Source organism: Mizuhopecten yessoensis, unplaced genomic scaffold, assembly GCF_002113885.1.
Source record: "Mizuhopecten yessoensis strain PY_sf001 unplaced genomic scaffold, ASM211388v2 scaffold9289, whole genome shotgun sequence".
NCBI lineage: Eukaryota > Metazoa > Mollusca > Bivalvia > Pectinida > Pectinidae > Mizuhopecten > Mizuhopecten yessoensis.
The window spans coordinates 57586-80889 of record NW_018407973.1 but is presented as its reverse complement, the minus strand read 5'-3'; the positions used below and the strand labels follow the sequence as shown (position 1 = coordinate 80889).

At 34.3% G+C, this 23304-nt stretch overlaps 2 protein-coding genes across 2 annotated transcripts; both read left to right on the top strand.

The window, feature by feature from the left end:
* Positions 1-2696: 2696 nt before the first annotated feature.
* LOC110457647 lies at positions 2697-18597 on the top strand. Its single transcript, XM_021508998.1, has 15 exons — positions 2697-2788; positions 6443-6529; positions 7054-7124; positions 7598-7765; positions 7872-8015; positions 8280-8393; positions 9367-9621; positions 12418-12964; positions 13503-13728; positions 14129-14284; positions 15189-15537; positions 16138-16432; positions 17139-17265; positions 17627-17860; positions 18370-18597. The coding sequence occupies exons 1-15, from the start codon at positions 2697-2699 to the stop codon at positions 18595-18597; spliced, it is 3093 nt and encodes a 1030-aa protein (XP_021364673.1).
* Positions 18598-19166: 569 nt separating this feature from the next.
* On the top strand, positions 19167-23302 carry LOC110457654. The gene is made up of 8 exons (XM_021509008.1): positions 19167-19387; positions 19855-20002; positions 20368-20586; positions 20867-21020; positions 21528-21787; positions 22035-22061; positions 22197-22394; positions 23120-23302. Exons 1-8 carry the CDS (start codon positions 19200-19202, stop codon positions 23288-23290), a joined length of 1365 nt encoding a protein of 454 aa, XP_021364683.1. The 5' UTR covers positions 19167-19199; the 3' UTR covers positions 23291-23302.
* Positions 23303-23304: the final 2 nt, after the last annotated feature.

Here is a 23304-nt window from a genome sequence, read left to right as displayed (position 1 = left end):
TCTAAACAGTGTCTTAAATAATTGATTATTCTTTATTTCGGGTCAGAAAAACCATCGATTGTCCGCGACTTGATTTTTATATGTGAGTTTACTAAACAAAATACAATTGGGAAAAAACATCAGAAAATTGCCGATGTGTTTTAAACAACAGAGATATGATAATAAACACTTTTTGTATAGGAAATACATATATCGTATTTAAATAAGTACCGAAAACCTTTGCATATCGTAGTGCAGTTGTATTCTAATACAAATGTTGTGTGTATCCGATACCGTAATATTCTGTTGAATATTTGAACTTAACATGATGCCTTTTTTATATATATATCTAGTATGTTTTTTTAATGTCTTAATTTGATATTGTTGTTTCTATTTGTTTCGTTTCTGTAACTTATATTGGTGAATCTATGAGATCGCTTTTGGAAACTTCGGTAATGTTTACAGGAAGGATAGAACTAACTCTGTCAGGTGTTGTTGTCTTGTTTAACGCTTATAATACCATTAATATTAAATGTAGACTTGATCAGGGGATACAAGATCTTGCCTTATTGACAATGATCTTTTAGCAGGGAAGCACACTTTCACCAAGACGGTCAGGGTTCGATTTCCCGATCGGATATGAAAATGAATGGGGTCACCTGCCCAACCACGTGGGTTTCCATCCGATTAATACGGTTTCCTGCCATAATAAGACCCCTGTGCTACTATACGGGCCAACAAGAGTAATATTATATTGATACATTTGTTTTAGAATTTGTTTTAAAATTGTTGTAAAATAAATAGATTTTAATTTACAGAAAAAAGAACTGCTAGTTATTGTCTCGAAGTGGAGAGAGTCGCAAAGCTTCAATTCGAACTCTCACAGTGTCTGATTATAGATTCACAACAGTCCTAGGATGACGGTGTAAACGCTACCTTCGCACTTCAGTTACTATAGCCATTTATATACTATGTACATGGATTTGGCTGTTTGTTGAACAGTAAACATATCATGGATTTGTCACTGAACTTGACATTAATCATAAAACATCGGAAAGCATTTAACTGTAAAACTTTTTGGACTACCTTACTATCAAAACCATAGTGTATAATTATATAGATATTGATTTTTCTGTCACCAGACCAAAACCTTCGAAAGCATATTATTTACAAGACTGATGTGTACCAATGTCGTTATTGTGATAGCAAACATAAGCGTTGTACCATACTATAGAGTTGATAAATACCTGCTAATGGTTCACAAAATAAAATTTTGGGCTGTGATTACGTAATCTTCTTTGTAAACGTCTAGTCTATGTTTTGATATATATGCATGTGATATCATGCTGTTGTCCATTGGGGGATAATGTTAAAATATATATTTTTCTAGCTGAACCCATTCCATCACTATCGTTTTTTTACCAAATAGAGTCACGTATCACCATTTGCAGAGGAGTCAAATCGTTGTTATTCAAAAAAATATAAGCTGTTTCTTTTCCTTTTCTCAAATTTACAAATTTTACCTTTTGGAAAAATTGCAAAGTGGGAGGTGGATATTCAGGCACCACTGCCGTGGTTCGATTCGTGGAGCAGAACCAAAAAAACCGCTTAGCTTCCGTTATAAAAGCTATTTTAGTGATGATCGATTGCATGTGTTATGACGGCGTTGGAACATCAATTGCTTAAGAAGGCAATATTATGCTCAGAAATAGATTGAGATCATTACCAATTATTAATGGCAGATAATTGTTCACCTTTTCCCAAATGATAACTATGCATTCTATGACGATAGTGCCCCTGTACTCTAATAGTGAACAATTGCAAGGAAGCAACTGTTATATTTAAAACAAAACACACAATAACAATATCCCAATCGACATATTACAGAAAAAGAGTGTGCAACAAACAATACTATCTGAAATCTACCGTTAAAATTGTAAAATGAGCGACGCTATCTTCCAAACAAAGATTACTTATGTCCTAAATAAAACTAATCATTCTTCTGATTATTCAAATATTCTTTCCGGAATACATATCATGTTATCTGAAATGTAACAAATAAATTACGTATAGATATAAATGTCATGTCCTGTTGAGTGTGTACATTGTATATTTAACCAGTACAATTGTCAGAGGTAGTTAGGAACAACATACATTATCAAATATTATACTTTGCTGTGTACATTGTGATTATATTTACACGACCCACGATGCTAACTGGTGCTTTATACGGGTAATGAATAGCAGGCTATTTAAACCCCTGTCTGACCGACCTACCAAGGTCTTATTTATAACATTATAATTTGTTTACAGTTTCAGTGTATTGTCAATGTGGCATATACAACAACACAAATTGGATATGTCAGGACTTATCGTTTCAGTTTATATCAGAATTCGGAATATATGGATTTCGTGTTATCTAAGAGGAGTTGAATATATATGTAAACTCTACAATGGTATCTGGTAACATATACGTATACAGGTATCCTGATAATAAAAGTTTGCTCATTATAAGGTGTTCCTTTTTTTGTTGGTTACAAGTCATCGCCATCATTGGACTTAATTTTATTTTTAAATTGCACCTCTGTGTTAAACCATAACAAGAAACATCAATCATTGAATGAAATAGTTAAAAATAAATGGACTTGACAATCAGGAAGTAAAATTTACCTGGTAGTAGTTAGGTGTAAGCTTGTATACATACCATACCTGACGACATGTTTCCCACCGTCAACACCCTCGGGACAACGTTCAGTTGTTTGTTAGTTATAGTGTTTATACAACCAACAGATTCTGTTGTAGCAGGAAGGTAAGTAGAAATCAAATGTATATTTTATTGGAATAAACTATTCCGCTTATTTATATTTTTAAAATTTTCATGAAGGAATATGAAACGGTTTTTTTTTATTCATTTTTTTACTGCGCAGCAAGTAGGTTTTAACTACTTTTATTTGATATTTTGACCGCTTACAAATATTGTTTTATTCGGTTTATCATTATTCTATGTTTCGTTTAATCATTGTTCATTAGGGAATACACGTTTTTTGGTTGGAGATACATATACAAAAATGTAGCAAGGTTGATTTGATATTACTATGAAAATGACATTTTGTACAGTTAATAATTAGCCCCGTTTGCCGAGAGGTCTTGAGCTATTTTAACTGTGTTTATGTAACTAAAGTAACTTTATAACAATTATGAAACAATGTATTTCAACTCATATTAATCACTCTTGTTGGCCCGGATGTAGCGCGCAGGGGTATGAATGTAGAAGGAAACAGGAGTATCCCGGTAACCACGTGGTAGGGCAGGTGACCCGATACCTAAAATAGTTGCTCATTGTTTATTTCGGGTCTTTCCTTATAAGATGGTAAATTGCCCGCGTCTTGATTTGCATTTTTGAGCAGATCAAGCAAGGCTATTTGCAAAATCACCGAGAAATTGCTGATGTGTTTTAAACAACAGAAATATGGTACAAATGTAATGAACACTATTTTTGGTTTAAAGAATCAGGATAACATCTATAATTTTAAGTAAATACCGCCAAGCTTTACACATCGGAGTGGAGTTGTATTCTGATACAAATGACGTGTGTATTGCACACAAACTCCGGCACCGTGATATCTTGTCGTATATTTGAAGTAAAATCTTTAAAATTATACCTTTTTTAGATACCAATGGAAATGATAAAAGTATTTCTACGGTGATTATAACTAACATTTCACGTTCCTGCATCCTTGCTTTCAGGAGTCGTGCGATCGAACCAATTTTAACATAAAATCGATAAACTTATTTAATAGTACTTTTATAAAGAAGCCCTTTTTTACTGCTGTACATTTGTAGTACTATAAATGAAAATCCGTGATCGTCAATTACTTTATATGATTTGTTTTTTCCTACTTGTTTTCGTTTCAGAAACATATCTCGATGAATCTCAGAGATTGCTTTTGGAAACTTTGATCATGTTTACAGGAGGGATAGAACTAACTCTGCATGTGTTGATCCTGATCTAAATATACATAGTCTTGCCTTAATCTGGATTGAACTCAGTATCCGATACAAACCTTCTATAAGTAGTTGTATAAAACGATACCTGCGTATTGGATATTAGGATAGAGTTGACAATGATCTTGAGTGTGTATTGTTTTGATCTGCAAAGAAAAAACTTCAAGTAATGACCTGAACTTTAAACCTTTAAGAGACGGGTCAATCAGAAGTCATTATTATTGATTTTGATGGCGAAAGGCTACAGACCTATTTACAGAATATAAGACCTATAGATCCTGCTTGATGTATTGCTTCAATAGACAAACGAGCTGAATGTTTCAGCAGAAATTTATTGTCGAGTTAACTCATCATGATATGGGTTTTGTTTTTGGGTCAATCAGTCCTTGCATAGAAAACAATAGTGGATGAAATTGCGAAAAGGCCAAACTATGGAGATATGGTATTGTTGTATATTTTCATTGTAATTACAACTATTTTATTCTTTTTGATAATATGATGATCGATTATGATTGACATCTATTCTCGCTGGAGCATATGCCTAATACTCAAATTGATATTAATTATCATCAATCGTCACTCCTAAAAAACGTTCCTATCTATGTTTCCATCTATATGGGGTACCTTAAAGCTACAATTACATTCTCATTTATTTGCCACGCTACTATAAAGTATAATCACGAGAAATCAGCCCTCTCGACACTCAGTAATTCGTTCAGTACAACACTACATGTGTCATATGTTTACTCGTTATTCAAAATAAAGATTGCACTCAATTGAAAGTAAACAACGAGCCGTTGAAGATCTTCTTATGACATGACTTAAAATACTTGACCGAGACAAGAATAATGCCGTTTAAAAGTCCAAAGCTACAAACTGACTATAATTATTTCTAAGTTATTACTACCTGTATATATAACGATCATGTATATTTTTAAATTATGTTATTTTTTATCTTTGGAGAAGTCTGTTTAGAAAGTTAAACCCGGCTTAGATAAAATCAATTTCTTCCTAGTGTTAAATCAACTCATCAAGTTTTGTATACCTAGGTAATAACGACCTGTCTGTGATGGTTGAAGGGTTGATATATTATCACGATGTTTCATTTGTAATTGATACAAAAGTTATTGCTAGTAATCACGGTTTTATTTGATGAAAATTGCCTTCTGTAAAATATCAATTCAATATAACTGTTAGTCATTCAAAACAAATTACCGATTTACTGGATGTAGCAAGAATGTACCCGGCTTATAAAACACGTATTTTCAATGATAATCATGAGAGTTTAATGTACTGTGCACTATCACAGAAATGATATGAAATGATATGAAAAACAATTAAAAATCACAATGTAATAAAGAAAACGTATGTCTGAACAAGCGACTTATTCGTGACTCAGATAAGTCCTCTTCAGGGACAGAAATTCTTCTGTATAAAGAGTAGGTATAGAAATATAAGAAATTTGTATGAATTTTAACAATGCGCTATGCTACCAATACTATCACCACATAGTTACACCTACACACTCTCTAACAAATGGCGTCTATTGTATTTCTGATCAAACTACAATGTATATTATTGTTTCATGTTCAGTCAGTCAATATTTTCCACTATTGTACTTTTTTAAGTGTTTATTCATGAGATTGCATACATATATCAATCCCCTTTGTCAGTGTGATTTCTGGTGTGAAAGACTTCATTGGCATGTTTTAACCCGAATGTAATTACCTGGCCAAGCAGGAAGTGAAATAAACACGATCAATCACACTCAAAATCTGGGTTCCTTAATGTGAACGAATGAAAATCATTTGAAGTAAAAAAAATAGACCTATAAGACATGAAGTTTAAAACTGTTTTCATTTTATTATACATAATTTATGTACCATTTAAATGCTTGCTTTTATCAAATAATCTTTCTTCAAATGTGTGGAATAAACATGGAAAATACATGCATCAGATAGAAATCTGTGACACATATAAAGGAAATGAATGTATAGAACAACGTGATCAACATGATTTCATTCCATCTAAAATTAACGCCAAAGAAGCACTATTATGGCTTTGCATATCAGATTATATATCATACATTTCTTTCCACTAAAATATTACAGTACACTGTGAGGCAAGCTCATAATAATGAGTCGACACTCACTCACTTGCTCACTCACAATTTGTCAATTGCACCTTGAAATGGTGGTGGCTATGTGTGTTTATTAAGAAAGATGTCCTTTTGGTCATTGTGTCAACCCCCACCCCTGCCATGTTATCTATAAGGCTTAAAGAGATATACCTATCATTCATGATTTTTAGACAGATATTCCTATCTGTAACTACAGGCATTATAATAGGTGTTTTTTTTATAACAAAATCAACATATAAAAAAGCAAACAATACATACAGCACCAACTGTTTCTATAGTTCACATCTCGTTATATGTTTGTATCATCGATATTTTCAGAAACCATGTATGTATCAGATCAGAACAACGTAGCACTCGCTACCATACAAAATGCGGACGATTCTGGAAGAGGTGTACACGGACCAGGTACGTCGGGAACCCTCTATTTTGTGAATTTGTCACCATAACCTTTTATGTATTGCAGAGAATTTAAACTCGTTACTTTTAATCACCCACTTTGAATTAAAATGAAACAGATCCTGTCTCAGACAAAAACGGGAGTTTCCCCAATGACCCCTGACCAAACCTGAGACAGACAATCTATCCTATTTTACAAGAGACCGGAAAGTTTTGAAAAAAGGGCCAAACACATTTTTCCTCAAGTCTCGAGAGAATCTGCTCAAGAACAATATATTTGCTTTTTTTTCAAATATGAGAGGGGGTTATTGTTATTTATTCGTTTTTTATATGACGAAAATAATTCCACATGTGATTTTTAAACAATCTGTGATTTCTATTACCTCAAAGTTATATTTATGAACCGTAAATTTGTATTGCCTTACAATTGATGGATGATATACATAAGAAATTCACGGTAAGAATGCTATTATGAAACTTTGTTTTACGAAGACTAATGTATTTACTACATTAACTACAGTACTATATTTCAGGTACTACTATGTTGGTGTGCCCTACTGCTGTACCGGCTACCTGTCGAAAGATAACATTGCTTGTGATTATGGTAAGTTATGCATCAGATATTCAAGAGAAAATCAAAACATCAAAATGTGCTTGCGAGCACTATGATGTTTGCCAGTAAAGCTGTGTTTTTCCATAATGACTTAAATGTCATATCATCACGATTTAATTCTTGAATAACCTATACCTAACTTCTACTAACCATATTTTAAGTAGTTGATATGATAGAAATTGAAATATCTTATTAACATCCAGCATCAGTGATGTTATTTTTATGTTGGTTTGAATAATCCATGACCAGTCAGTGAATATTGATTCCACAAGTAATCATTTTTAGTAATGGTGCAATCTTTTTATTGAAACTTGCTCAGAAAAGAACACAGAGAGTGATTGGTGAAGTATAATCCGTCGACAGGGAACACGTTTTCATGCCCAAATATGTTCTTGTATGGAAACTAACTCTATTATATAGACATACATGAAAAAGTAATATATTCATTTCCGATACAATTGCAGCCATTTGTGCGGGAAGAGTCGATCCAGCCGCTTGTAGTGTGTATCATGCAGACTATGTAGAGTACAGAAGTGGCTTCCGTCAACACAACAGTGGCGGAAGTTGTTTGTCACCAGAGGTCTGTGGAAACTGTAACGACGGATTTTACGGCAACGGACCAAACTGTGAAAGTATGGGTTTATTTAAAGTTATCGTGTTATGTAAATAATTCAATTTGACATACCAATATTCAAACTAAAATAACCTCAAAATAAATTCAATGTTTTTGTTGTGCAGTTTGTCCAAAAATAGCCAACTGTAAGCACCAGCGGTGTATGGTGGCCAGTAACGTAAGGTGTATGTACTGTGATGGAGAGGTGAAGGACCTACCAGGATGGAGAGCCTACTCAAGGCACACAGACAGCATGGTGTCTTGTAAACGTCTGTATTACCATTGTGATATCATAAACGTATTTTAATTCATGCTTTATTTCCTCCTATCCAAACTTAAAATTATGTTTTCATGTTCTTGCACCTTAAAGTACTATACCAATTGTTTTTATATCGTGAACAATAGCTTGAGATAATTCCACAAGTTGGAAACAAAGTTTGATAGACTCAAGTTCAATGAATTTTATCAGCACTCTACTAAGATTACAAGACATTGAGGCAGAATGTAACAATTTACCCTTTTTGTGTTTCCAGAAACGTGTTCATGGCGATCTGACAGTCGTCATTGCTTCCCGGGCACCTGTGAAGGAGAAATTGTCGGGAATTGTCAATGTCATGAAGGGTTCACAGGACAACACTGTGAGACAGGTAATGCTTGTTTACTCTTTGTTAACTTGCTGTATGTACATGCAAACAAATGCTCAATCATAAATTCATTACACAAAACAATTTCGACTGATACGGAAGAGTTAATAAATTCGACGGTGCCACATCAGGTTTGCTTTCTTGCCGATATTGAGTTACGAATATATTAAACATTTAATTTGAGTTATTCAAATCGAGTTTGAAGACTTGTTCTTGCTTACAAACTGACCAGTTAACAGGCATTACACTTGTAGGAGTATTAATACATTCAAATTCATGCCATTGATAAGTACGATCATTAGTATATAAAAGCTGTCCATTAGAGTGACTACTCATACAAGATATCATAAAGTTAATATATAATTCCAGGTTCAAGAAAATAGTCCCACGACCCGTGTTTTCAAAGCTGGATAAGTCAACACACCGTTTCTGCAATTTTTGCAATCTATAAAAGTATGTTTGAAAAACAAAATTGATAAAACAAGCAAACGAAAAAACCGATATTTATCAATATTTTTCTTGTATTCTGTCCTCTGGGAGTTGACAACCTATTACATTATATCATATAAAAGATTAGTGTGGTCAAGCTGAGCTTTTTATACGACGGACCCCGACTCCTAAAGACATGATAAATTACATAGATATTATGAACGTTGTTTAAGTCTGCTACTATGAACTACAGTTTCAAGTTGGATGTTAATATAAATAGCACACTCATACTAAAGCATTCAACGGTATATCATATTGTATTGCAATAAGGAATTAGCACACTTATTCCTTTCTGTAGTTAGTGTATTTTAAAAACATTGAATTTGCTAGTGCAAAAAAAATGAATGCCGTTAAAACTGATTTGTTTACAATACCTGGTTAATATGAAGTAAAACAGACCCAGGAGTATTAACATTAAATGGGGTTTTTTCTGGAAAGTAGTGGTTGTTTTATTGTATATTAATTAAAAAATTTGCTTTATTTTTAGTTGTGGATGTCCCTACAGTTTTGTCAAATCAGATAAAACTGTCCTTTCAGAATAAGGATACAAAGTGCCCGGATGACCCTAACCTTACAGACGATCCAGATACAGTGTGGACAAACATGGAGGACTTGAATAATACGCATGCGTACTTCACAGCAAAAAATGCACTGCGAGGAATGGTACCAACGCCTTATCAATTTATAACGGATTTCAAGTACGGTATAATTTCCGGGAAAATCGTCATGCGACTTGTCCGAGGTAAAGATATGTGTGTATATAAAACATGAAATAGACGTTTAAAAATTGCAAAACAAAATGTTGCATAAAAACTTTCATTCATGTTATTTTCCATCCGCTTTACAATATATGTCAATATATATAATAACGACGGTGTGGAATATTCAATGTGTCAAATATATGAACAAACCATCCATCCTTTTTTCAAACAAAAACGTTAAACAAACAAACAAAATGTTGCTATAGTTTCTAAATTCAAGCATGGTTGTTAAAATTTAGAAGTCCATATAGAGACCACACAGTCGTTATTTCCTATGAGATCTATGTATGCCTCTGAATGTAAGCAAGGTTGTGTTTGTCATGATTATGCTCATAAGTCGCCTTGCTTATTCGTTGTCACTTACCGAGATCCCGCTTAGAGGACGTGGTATCATTTAAATTCAACCTAAATTTAAATGGCGGATGTCGTCGATAAAGTAGGAGAAGCTTCTTATTCTTCCGGGACACACGTCTAACTTCTTCTAGGATCATTATGCATAAAGGTGTCAAAATGTATTTACTTTTATTGTCAAAGTATCTTAAACATATTGTGCTAACAATAATTTTAAGGGGTTGGATTAAGTGTGAAAAATGTTTATTCATATTTAGAAATAGTTTAAGGTTCCACTTATTTCGTTCAATAATATTTGTTATGACAACTTCTAACTCTTTACCATGATGTAGATAAACATTAGCCCTTTTCAAAAATATACATTGAGAAATATGACTTATTCTATATTCGTTCTTCTAACGACCTCAGAGTAGAATCAAATCAATGTGACAGGTGCACCTTATTATCGTTATATTCACTAGAAAATACATTAAATAAACCGCGAAAATCGGCTTATTAGACCAATTAATAGTTAATGTATATTGGCGGGTTTTTTCAACAAGGAAGTTGATCTCATTCCCATTTCTTATCGGTCGATGAAGTTTTACCAGTTTAAATCACCGATTTGAAATGAATACAATCAAAGCGCTGTACGTGTACAAAATTGGTATATAACTATGCCCTAGGTAGGGTGATTGTACTGACACAATCTATAACCCCAATATTTATTTTCAAATGAGTGATAATTACAACGATTACAATCTTTCATATCTTGAGAGGACGCACGAAAAATGGTGGACTGATAATTAATATCAAACAAGTTTTTGATACTAGTATATGGAATAAGATTCAAAGAAAATGAAAGTAGACTAATTTGTAGGCCTACGTTTAAATCGATGTTGAAAAAGTAAGGCAGTACTAAGTATCTACTTTTTGGGTGTGATTTTTCGTAAGATTTACACAGTAAACAAGCCTAATTTAACTTGTTTTATCAGTCAGTGTTAACATGTGTTTGTATGTGGTTTTCTGCCTCTTTGATTTGACAATCAAGCACAGACTTTATAATCTAATATCATAAAGAATAGTATTGGTACAGTACAAAACACGAGAGTTTAAATATAGACATAAATCATTTTTATTTAAAACGAATGTAATACTAAAGATAACATGTGCTTTTCCGCGGCAGCTTGTCAGACGTTTAAAATCTTTATTTCATGAAAATTGTTTTATGGATTCAGATTAGAGGCCTATTCGCGTCTTTGCATAATACACGTTCGTCCATATTGTAAGCAGTAGTTTAATGCTAGTGATACCGTATTGTCGGTGTTTGTAGCATGACTCCGATTAAACTTTTTGTCATAAATGCGTTGTCTCCATATGGTTTTGGAAAGTTTTTCAGGCACACAGCACAGTGTTCCATAGTTCCGGAGTTATTTTTCTAGAGCGCTAACTAAGTAATATAGGATCCAACATTGGTAAGATTAGTGCTTTAAGTTAGAATTCTAGCACCTTAACTCCGTGAAATCGGGTCATTAATTACCCTAGGGGCCTAACTTAGTTACATAGTACCCAAAATCGGTAAACTTAGTGCGTTAAATTAGTATCCCAGGGTCCTAACTTGGTAATATCGGGTCATAATTTACCCTAGGATCCTACCTAAGTAACCTATGGCCCCCACTTAGTAATGTCGGGCAATAATTAACCCTAGAGTGTCCTGGGGCCCCAACTTAGTAATGTCGGGCAATAATTAACCCTAGAGTGTCCTGGGGCCCCAACTTAGTAATGTCGGGCAATAATTAACCCTAGAGTGTCCTGGGGCCCCAACTTAGTAATGTCGGGCAATAAGTAACCCTAGAGTGTCCTGGGGCCCCAACTTAGTAATGTCGGGCAATAATTAACCCTAGAGGCCTAACGCAGTGTCCTGGGGCCCCAACTTAGTAATGTCGGGTCATAAATTACCATAGGATGTTGTACTATTCTTTAACTAGCATTAAATGGCATGAAATAAGGTAATCTGCAACGTAATAATATTGTAATTGCAAGGCCCTTACAATCTATTATCCATGCATTTGTTAATTGACTCAAAAATCGTTTATACACTTTTCAGTTACAAATCGAGCCATACAAAGTCGTTGAGAATAAAATACCAATAACCGGTTTCTCTGAAAATATATAAAATAAACGAAGAATAAATATTTTATGTCCCGACTGCTATATGATATTTTCATAGTCGATATGTTTACAGGCATGAAGCCTGGACTTGGTTTTGTGCAATAGGGCTTCATGCAACCAAATGCTTTCCTTATCATATCAGAACGAAAGTGTTATATTAGTAATTCATTATATTATATTTCTTAATCACTTCATGAAAAACGAAAATACAAATAAGATCAATAAAGTATTAATCATGTTTCTTATCCTTCAACTGATAAATTACTCTTTTTCAGAACGTATCGTAACGATATACCCTTGGGACCCTTGTGCCAACCTGTCTGCGATAGCAAATTTGACCAACGTGATGGAGAACCAAACATATGCTGACAACACTACTGATCTTTACGGAAATTTAACATCTACTGTCAACATCACCTCCAATGAAATGAATCCTCCAGCACTATTTTGCGTAAATGATACGTATCACATGATCTGTGATTGCCATGGAGATCCGTCTGTAAATTCTACCAACTTCCCTGACAGTTTACACACAAAATGCAGCTGTCCTCTCTCTGATGCAGATGGTTTGACCTCTGACTTCGTGAACTGTTCCTGTACTGGTAACGAAACTACAATGAATAATGTTTCAAATTGTACATGTGTGTTTGATATATCATACAACTTCCCAACGGATCCCTACAATGTAACAGTTGTCGACGTGTTCGATATAGACAAGATATGCACGTCTGCTACTCAGGACGACCCTATTGCACTAAACTACCACTGCGAACACGAGCAGTCATTGGATGAGTGGCCACTTCCGTTTAAGCATAATGACACGTAAGTTAATGTTATATATTGATGGATAAGTTGTATTTCTGTTAAAAAATATCAATGACTTTGTCCTGACCAACACTTATATTGTCAGCTTACTAGTTAATAGTGATGTAGCACTGTTTCGGTTCATTGTTAGGGTTTGATGTGTTGGTTTTGTATCGCTACACGACGGCCAGAACGGTATATTTGGACCCCTGTTTTCATAATAACCTAGATTAATAGAAAAAAATGTATTCAACGCAAAAAAATCGTTTGAATCAAACTTTTAAATACACTGACCTGCGTTGTTTGGTACATTATTCAGTTCATCATTGATTTTAATTAATAGTGTATCTGTTCCATTAGGTAAAATCAACATGCTTGGATATTGTGTACACCGTTTCAAACCTGTAGATTATCCTATTTAGTTTGTCCCTTTTTATGTGTAGTAAGGAAGTTTAACTTTTAATGATGATAAACAAGCTTACAATGTAGTTACTCGGTAGTACAATCTACAAGGTTTGGTCCAATTGTTCATATCTTTACGTTTCCTTTATAACAGTGTAACTTTTGAACTATCAACAACCAATGGCGGCTACGTCCAATATGTCGACAGAGAAATCAACGTCACCAAGAGATACAACCTGGTCGGAAGAACTTTTGACAACATCTATACTATACGTTTTGATTTTGTTATTCCGCGACATTGTCATCTTGACCCAATGCCCTCTGACCTATGCAAAGTTGATGATCTCGACACTCTCTCGGTTCCAGACATTACGTCAAACGTGAGTCGCATGTGAACAAACCGTTACTTCGATTATTAGTATGTACTTAATAGGTATGGTCTATTTTTTAAGCCAGATGATTTCGAGATTGTTGTCCAAACTGTTTAAAATTAAGGTAAACAAATTTCAGTTATTGTTATTCTTTCTTTATATATTTATTGTAAAATACTTTATATTGTGTGCTTGTTATATATGTCCTACTGAAACAAACAAGAATATTCTTGTTTCATGAACATTGAACAAAATCATGGGAGCGTAAACGCATGACAATGATGAACTTTCAGCCTTTCGGGATATAATTAACAAATTAGCAGTTATGTATCTTCGAAGCATTATACTACATATCCTAATATTGTTATTACATATTTAGTATTGTTATAATATATATTTTATTTGTCAGAGCAACGCGTCATTCTCCTGGTTTGGCTGGTATGACGAACTGGGTGGTATAGGTCATTACCATTATGAGGTATACGATCTAGTGACCGACGGAACAAACCTGACAGAGAGCACCATTGTCTACAGTAGTGACGTCATGTCTGCGGATACCTATAGTGTAAGTGCCAACTAACATTTGTATTCACTGTATTGCATAGAAGATTTACAAGAGCTGATTGCTGATAACTTACATAGGTCTACATTCGAGCTAGTAAATTCTCAGATAGTATATCTGAGTGTTTGAGTTTCCTAGCAACACACAACCAAAATACAGATTGGGTAAAGTTGTGTCTCACTATCAAATTATCTATAGAATAAGCAATTGGAGGATATATGATAAGTTTATTGACAAAAACGGGTGGAATGCTGGTTAAACATAAGAGTTAATAAATAAATTCCGTTACTTTTGCTACACTCTCAACTTTTGTTCGTGCCAATTTAAATATTGACACCTTTTGACTCTGTTATCTTTCATTGTAAGGACTATGCAGGACCTTAATGCATACTTAAAGTTTTATTTTGCATATCAATTAGCAAACAATTCACCTCAAACGAACCGTCGTTGGTTGTACAACAAGGATAGTCACTGAATTATGGCATGTATTATGTTAGAGAGAAGTTCCACAATTGTTTGACAATTAGCTGACTCGAGTTAAATATATATGATAAACAACGGTCATTTCTTCTGCAAATTCTTTTTTTGTTTGATAATAAACGATATAAGTCCAGCGCTGACTGTAGTTTGCTGATGAAGAAGCTCTTCTTCTCACACGTGACCTTTTTTTACTAACATTGTCATACACGATTGTTTTTCTTAATTTTATGGTATCGTTCAACTAATATATGCATAGTATAGTTACTGTAACTTTTCATGCTTTCATTTTATAAAATATATTCGGAGAAAAAAGATAAAAGCTTAGTTACAGATTTTGCAGTGGTACCGGAATCCTTAAATATTCATTTGCCTGTCAGTCCTGGTAAACATAGAAACAAATAACCAAGTTTTACTTTTTGTTCAACAGGATTATTTCATTTATTCACATCCGGGGATGTTTTCAATCATCTTCACCGCATTTGACAAGGGAGGTAACTACCGCAGTATGAGACGACTTTCTCTGTTTGACGATCAATCTCGGGTAGATGTCCTTCCGCTAGCCTACACCTATGTAGCGACAGCGTCGGTGAAGACTAACAACACGTGGCTTACTGTAGACACTCGGACTATCAATATCACGTGGGTCGGAAGATTCGTTAACGCCCGACATGACGCCTATCACTGGCTACATTCCGTGGAGCCTCACGTTGGAGTCGAGGATGTCCTTGACGACCATGAAGGTCATCGGAATATCAATTTTACTGCGAATGTCAGAGGCACGTTTTACTCATAATAAATCATTTTTATATTCCAGGAAAACGTTTTTGTTCATAATAAAGTTACCATTTTTATTCATAATTCCCAGTGTATAACGAGGATAGCAAGGTGTTTCAAATTTAGTATATATATAATACTGATAAAAGACTCAATTCCTGTTACACGGGCAACACAATAAACATCAGTCCTGCTGTCCCGTTAGTGTTATGGTAATGATTCTCTCGGTTTCTAGTCAACTCTGTCCAGCTATTTAACCAGTAGACTCTTTTACATGATAATGGAGTGGACTGAACTTATTCTATTTTTCTAATCGACGAATGATAACTTTTTAAAAATCTAATAAGTGTATTCTATCTATTAAGTTCTTCGGGTGCTTAGTTATTTACACAAACTATAATTGCACAACATTTCAATAAGCTTTTAAAACAAAGATATAAATACATTTTAAAGTGATTTGGTTAATAATGGTTAAGAGAAGAAATGGGACGATCGGACTAGAAAAATAGCAAAGGAGATATAAAAGGATGTTGTTCATATTTGGTCCAATACAGTACATCGGATTTTGATCTATTTATTATTTATTTTATGTTATGTCACAGGTGTCGTACGATTTGCAGTTGCCACAGAACACGAGATGTATAACAATGTGTACTTCAGTAATTATACAAACACATCTGATGTCCACCAGGAGGGGACGCATGTCAACATTTCTATGGAAGATGGAGATAAATTAAACATCATGGTCAGAGCTTATGACGCCGTTGGTACACACTGGCAGGATAGCATTTACATCATAAAAGATGTTTCTCCTCCGGTCATTGAAAATCTATGGCTCACTCGAGGAAATCGTCTGAACATCAGCGTTCACTCAATGGAGGAACTCACAGAAATGAAGTAAGAAGTGTGTCCATATCCTTTGTCAAATTTCCATTGAGTATCTAATTGTTTCCTTGTTACATATTATTGTTATCATATGAAACGTTTTGGTCAACATCAACAATGCATTTCAGATAATTGTATACATACTGCAATTACCAGGTATTCTAGTGCTTGGAAGACCACAATTAGAAAAGGTAGGAAACATTGTAATAACAACTATAAAACATCTATGACAGTCTTCAAATAAGTCAATAACATGACAGGTCAAACCAGATCACACACATGTCTTCCATCACACCCTGTATCATTTATTTTGTATCTACTTCAAAATCGTATGAATGCTATTTATAGCATGTGTATATCGTTAGAACACTTTCATAATTGATTACAGATGGGTTTATTTTGGGGTCAAATGTGTTGACCTTCGATGTTATTGCAATCAGAGCATAGTTATTACGACATTCATTCAATACTTAGAGGCGGCCTTTAATTTGAACAAGCTTGTTTAATGAAATCAAAGCATATCAGTACGAAGTGGTAAAATAAGTGCATTTAGCAAACATTTGTTTTATTTAACATGATTTATTTAGTATTGTCAGTAATCTGGGAGAAAAACATTAAATTCAACTGAAAACAAAACATATGTTAAACAAGCTTCTGAGCTTATTAGACGTTTTTCTTCTCTTCCTATCTACAATTATCCCAATTCTCTCTTTTGCAGTATAGAATGGCTGGCGTATGATTTCCATAGCGGTCTACACTCGGTTCAGTGGAGGCTGTTTGATAACTTTACTGGAGAAGACATACAACATGGAATGGACTGGTTGATCGCCCAGGGAAATTCAGAGGTGATATATTGTTTTATATGTCTGTCTTTGTACAAGTGCAATATACACAATGTAAGGATTTATCAGTGAGATTCAGTTTCGGACAGCAAAGTCGCAATAATGAAACGACATTATGGCGGTCTTTCGATTGAGACACAAAACGTAATTTCGTTATTTGATCGCAACCTCATATTAGTTAATGTCATTGTGTTATTGTAAACATCTTCAAAATCTTTTTGATTTTAAACATGTTTTTGTCGTTTTGCAGAATACTTCAAATGGTTTTTTTCAGTCATCATTTTTTTATAATGATTCCAGGTTGAAAAATCAATGCATTTTTTATGTCTGTATTTTCCTTTTACCCTTGTTTTAATCTGTTAAGAATCTTACGGAATGCGAAGATCAGTATGAATCCTACCCAAGGGGAGCTAACTGCTACTGTACGCGTTACTCTGGATGCTACCATCAACATTTCAACGTAAAGCCTCAGCTGGTGGGTGATCCCACAAAGGGAGGGGTCTACACGGGAAAGGACAGGGGGGTCCACAACCATGACTACATGTTCGAAGTGACAGCCACCAACAACGCTTTAGTGAATACCACACACTCTTTCAAGGTGAATGGAATTTCAGGATGTGCAGTGTGTTTACTGTTATGAGAAGTAATATACAGTCAAATAAATTGGGGAGAAACCCTTGAGAGCATTTTTTCATATTCTTACTTTGTGTGTTTTTCGTATTTTTTCCTATTTTGATTGTATCTTATAAATACCACACAATATGCAGAAAAAACCCAGCAAATAGCAAATATCTAATAAAATGTTAATCATATTTAATATTAATATAAGTCATAGTGAAGTGATTGTCGGAATGAATGGATAAACGAATATAATGAATGAATAAGAGTCCTCTTGCATGAGATAAATGTTTGTAACGAGACACTGAAGCCAGGCTCAGAACCATGGCAGTATCCACATAGTTGTTGTGGGTCATTAAAAAAATTGAATTAGGTACAGTACATCGAATAAATAGTGTTTGCTGAGTTAATTTCATCTTCTTTTTTCATTATCATACCCATCTATTCAAATATTGACGCAAATATATTTTAATATGTTACAATGTACAGATAACCATCGATACAACGCCTCCCCATGTTGGCTATGTCATGGAAGGTCATAGAGGTCAGCCAGAAATAGATTTCCAACAGGACCAGATGTTCCATACATACTGGGATGGGTTCTTTGACAAGGAGAGCGGCGTTTTGCTGTATCAGTATGGAGTAGATCACGCCTGCATTTATAAGGATGATTTTAATGCAAACAGTCAAGGTGAAAAGGTATGTGGAAAGAAATAACTAAAGGAATTTATGAAAAATTACCAGATGAATGTAAACCAATGCATTTCAAATTTTAAACTGTAATGATAACGCAATCAAACTATGTAGCTGTATACATACACTGATTCTTTGTTACTAACATAAATATTCTCTAAAGGTACTAAAAACGTTTTGGAAAAATTCAAAGAAACAAACAAATAATAATTCAATACGTTAATGATTTTTTTTCGTTTGTGTTAAATTTTAAATGTTCCTTAATTCGTTTATTTTGATTTTTGGTAGTTATTGACGTAACAAGGAGGTTGAATAAGTTTATGAGGTTGGCCGTAAATTTGTTGCTGAAATTTGTTTACCTGAAGTACCTACACTTTTAACGTTGTAAAGCACCTTCCCATTCTCTGTATTCCCATTCCTGTATTCTCAAATGTTTCGGAATTCATCGTATTTTAGCTTTTCGTTTTGTTCCCGGAAAGTAAATCCGTTTAACGTTTTACAGATGTTACGTAAAGCATAACAACTTGTGATTGTTGAAGGTCAAGGAAACCTTCGGAACATCAGCTTTGATCAATGTATCGAGTGAGGGAACATATTACGTCACGGTGGTTGCCTACAATCGAGCCATGGAACGGTCCGCACCAGTCTGTTCGGACAGTATTACCATAGTAACGGCGGAACCAAACGTCACCGAAGTGCTTGTCAAAGGAGCAAAGGTGAAAGGCGGCGTTGTACAAGATACCTCCGATCACGTGTGGATTCTGAATTCAAACAGGACCCGTAATCATGTAACCAATCCTTCATTGGACTGCAGGTTGGTTTAACCTAGTAAATGGTTACTGTAAACAAAGTTATAAATGTTAAGCATTAAAGATATGAGGTTCTATAGTAACATTTGTGTCCGTCCGTTCGTCTGCACGTCAATTTTTCGTTTCGTTAGATTACATCAGGATTAAAAAACAATATACAACTTTTCACTTTGTGATATATTGATACATGCAGATAAGCCGTTGGGGATTAACAAGTTATTAAGGTCAAGAGACACTAAATACAAGCTATTGACTTATTGTCAAAATACATTCCATTGCTCTTTCTGATCTGTTTTTTAAATATGGTGTACAGTGCCTTATGTGCAGGACCGACAATCTCGAAGCAAAAAAAAAAATGAACGTACGCGAAAAATATGCTGTCAAAACCAAAGTTGTATTTTGTAAGACACTCTATCAAACCGAAGCGTAAAGTTTTGGAAAAAAACACCATTATGCGCATTTTGTATTTTAGACTTATGGCGACATTGTCGGATGACGTTTCTCTGTATCCGATCAACCGATACGTAAATGGTGATGTGGTCACGAGCTCTAATGCCGAGTGTGTGGTTTCATCTGCAGTACCTAATACATCAGTTATTGTACTGGAGAGAAGTAACAATGTAAGTGATTAAGTGTTCTTCACAATTATCCGCATATGTAATTTCAGTATTAGGACGCATTATTATTACGTATATTATAATATGTTTTACTGTTATGTAAAATAGAATCAGGTGGACAAGTGTCAGATGTGTTAATTGAATCATTCTCTATTAGAGTATACCTGTCATATAATACTCATATAAACATCTAAACAACAGGTGACCAGGTTATATATGCTGTAAGTAAAAGTACAGTGGTTTTGATGAGTGATCTCCGGAATTTTTAGTCCATATAAATTATCTAGGTTAACTTGTATTGATTCAATTCAATTGTTGATAGGTATTTTGCATATTTGTTCATTTGTATTTAATATTTTATGTTCAAGCTTGAGGTGTCCTGGCGTATTATGTCAAATACTAGTATCGTATTTGGTTACGAGATTGGCTTGTCTACGATACAATACAGTCCAGCCCCGGATTTGTACTCCTTCACTTCTACAAAGCAGCATACACATGACAGAATCAGACACCCGGATCTTGTAGAAGGGTCAATTTTCTATGTTCTTATCAAAACCACCAGCAAGGCGAACGTCCATGTCATCCAGGTTTATAGCCAAATTGGTCACATTTTTGTATCTTTATTTATACATTAAATTAATTTATGCATAGGGGATATTGATAATACGTTATAAGCAATCATAATACTATGCGTCATATCGAATATTCAACTTAAATTATCAAAGGTTATTGTTAAAACCCATTAAGGATGTCCTTTTTTTTTAATGTAATATTTAAGTTACAATTTTACATCATGTATTCGTTAAAATCATGAGCTAGTAAAATATTTCGTATCTTCGTACATTTTACCTTCTATTTATTTTCAAGAGCATTGGTCCACTAATCATCGATACAACACCACCTAACGTAGCTGGACCCATTAACGTTGAATATAATGCGGGATATCTGGTCACGTGGTGGTCTGATGAGGCTGTGATTGACACTGAGGAGCCATATAATCTGAAGTACCAGTATGCCATAGGTATGATCAATCCTCTTTTCATAACGCTATAACGTATTTGAAAAAAAGCTGTTCTGAATGGATATAACATGCTATGTTTCGTTTAAACATAGTATTTAAATTATATCTTTAAAGAAAAAAATGAAAATGAAACGTTGTAACCATCGCTAGTATATTAAAATAATGACGTATCCGACAAAAATTACAGTAAATGGAATATGGGGGAAAATGTTTTTATTTATTTTATTTATTTATTTTTAGCTTCCTTTATTATATTAGAGACTTGTGACTGTATAGATAAATGTCGTCAAACAACATTTCGGAGTATGGAGACATCTTTGAAAAAAAGTAGGAGGCAGTTTTACAGGGGTATCCAAAGACGTCCGTGTATGGGATTTATAGCATATTAAGTCGGTCACAATTAGAGGTTGGCAGTAAACCAACTCTGTTCCAATTATGTTTTTTATTTTAAGTCATTGTTGAAATTAAGATGTACATCGTTCATATAAAAGACTGTTATATTGACAGGGCAGTCACGCTTCGCTACTGATGTACAGGAGTTTAAAGATCTAGAGGAAGGACCCACCTGTTCACATGATCACTTTCCCCCTAACTGTACCTCCACAGACATAGCAACTATTAACTGGGATTTCCACGGACATCATACTTATTACGTCACCATTAAGGTCCAGAATACAGCCGGGTTGTTTACCACATCGTCATCAGACCCGTATGTACATGACGTCATGTTACCAACACCCGGAAGCGTGATTGATATCTCTGTTGAGGTAATTGTTGGCGAAGTTATTTAGAAATACTTCATCGCTATGAGTTTTAGTTTGTACTGACAACAAAATATAAATCAGAAGAGAAACAAAATAGAATATATCACTGACTATTTTCCTATAAAATGACAACTTTGTCGTGATTGGCTATATATAATAGTTAAATTGGAAACTATGTCAGCCGTCCTAGTATTTATGACGTCTATGATTACATGTAATCTTTTCAATCTTTGATCATTTATCTTTTCAGGCGACGGCAAACTACGATATTTGGAAGGTAAATATATATAACATTAAACGAAATAACAACGAGTCGAATATAGTCATTATATTAGATACATCAACTGCCATTGTTCTTTATCAATTTCCATAAATACAATAAGAATTTGTATACAAGGTGATTTTATTGTAGGATATTCCTGATATTGACTTTCAAAATGACACATCTAAACTTCGTGTGAAGTGGACTGGCTTTTCTCATCCTCACCTGAACGTCACCTACACAGTATCCGTTGGCACCACAAGGATGTCTTCCGATGTGTTTGGACCTGTGTATGTCGGATACGAGACAACATATCTCATCGAGGGATTACTACTAAAGCAGTTGGAGGTTTGTAACAAATGCAAAAAAGTCGTTAATACAATATAACAATATAAGCGTTTAATTAGTGCCAGTCTGAACCAAATTTGCAGAGGGATTAAATTTTGAGCAAATACTGGGGATGTCATTCATAATAGATAGTTTATGAACGACGGGTTCTTTAATAGTTGTTCAGGTTTTACCAGTAAGACGAATAATAAAATAACTTCAGATAGAGCTTAACAACGACAACAATATTCCTCCCCTAGAGCACCCTCCCCTTCCAGTTTAGTATATATTTTTTCTTACGTAATGGATAAACAGATGAAACGATTTTTTTTCAAGAAACTGATGACATAAGGAGTTTTATTAATCATTCATCTGATTAACATTTAGATTCCTAAAGGAGAATTGTTGAGTGGTAGATTCAATCATTGCGGAAATGCCAGGGAGTCATATTTCAATATAAATGTTAAATGCTGGAAAAGCTAGATTCATGTGTCATATAATAATGCTGGGATTAACTAATAACTCGATTAACAGACATATTGAAAAAGAATCGATAACAACGTTTTAACACTAACTTATTTTGTGAGTACTGTAAAATCTTGTAGTTTGTAAACACTAAACCATCTACATCGTTTGCTTTGCGTTATCATAGATGAATCTCCACCGGAAATGGTTATATCATCTATATTTATCAAATAATTGCTGCACACTACATAATATTACTAAGATTATTTTGTTTATTGTAGACCTACTACACGACTGTTGAGGCCAACTCGTCCACAGGGACAGTGTTGGTATCCTCGGATGGTGTCACTGTAGTATCCTCTCAGATAGAACCAGACATTCAGATTGTGGATGGTCTCAACTGCTTCAGTGAAGGTCGGCAACAATTAGTCCTAGTGTCATTCATCATATGATGCTTTTTTACCTG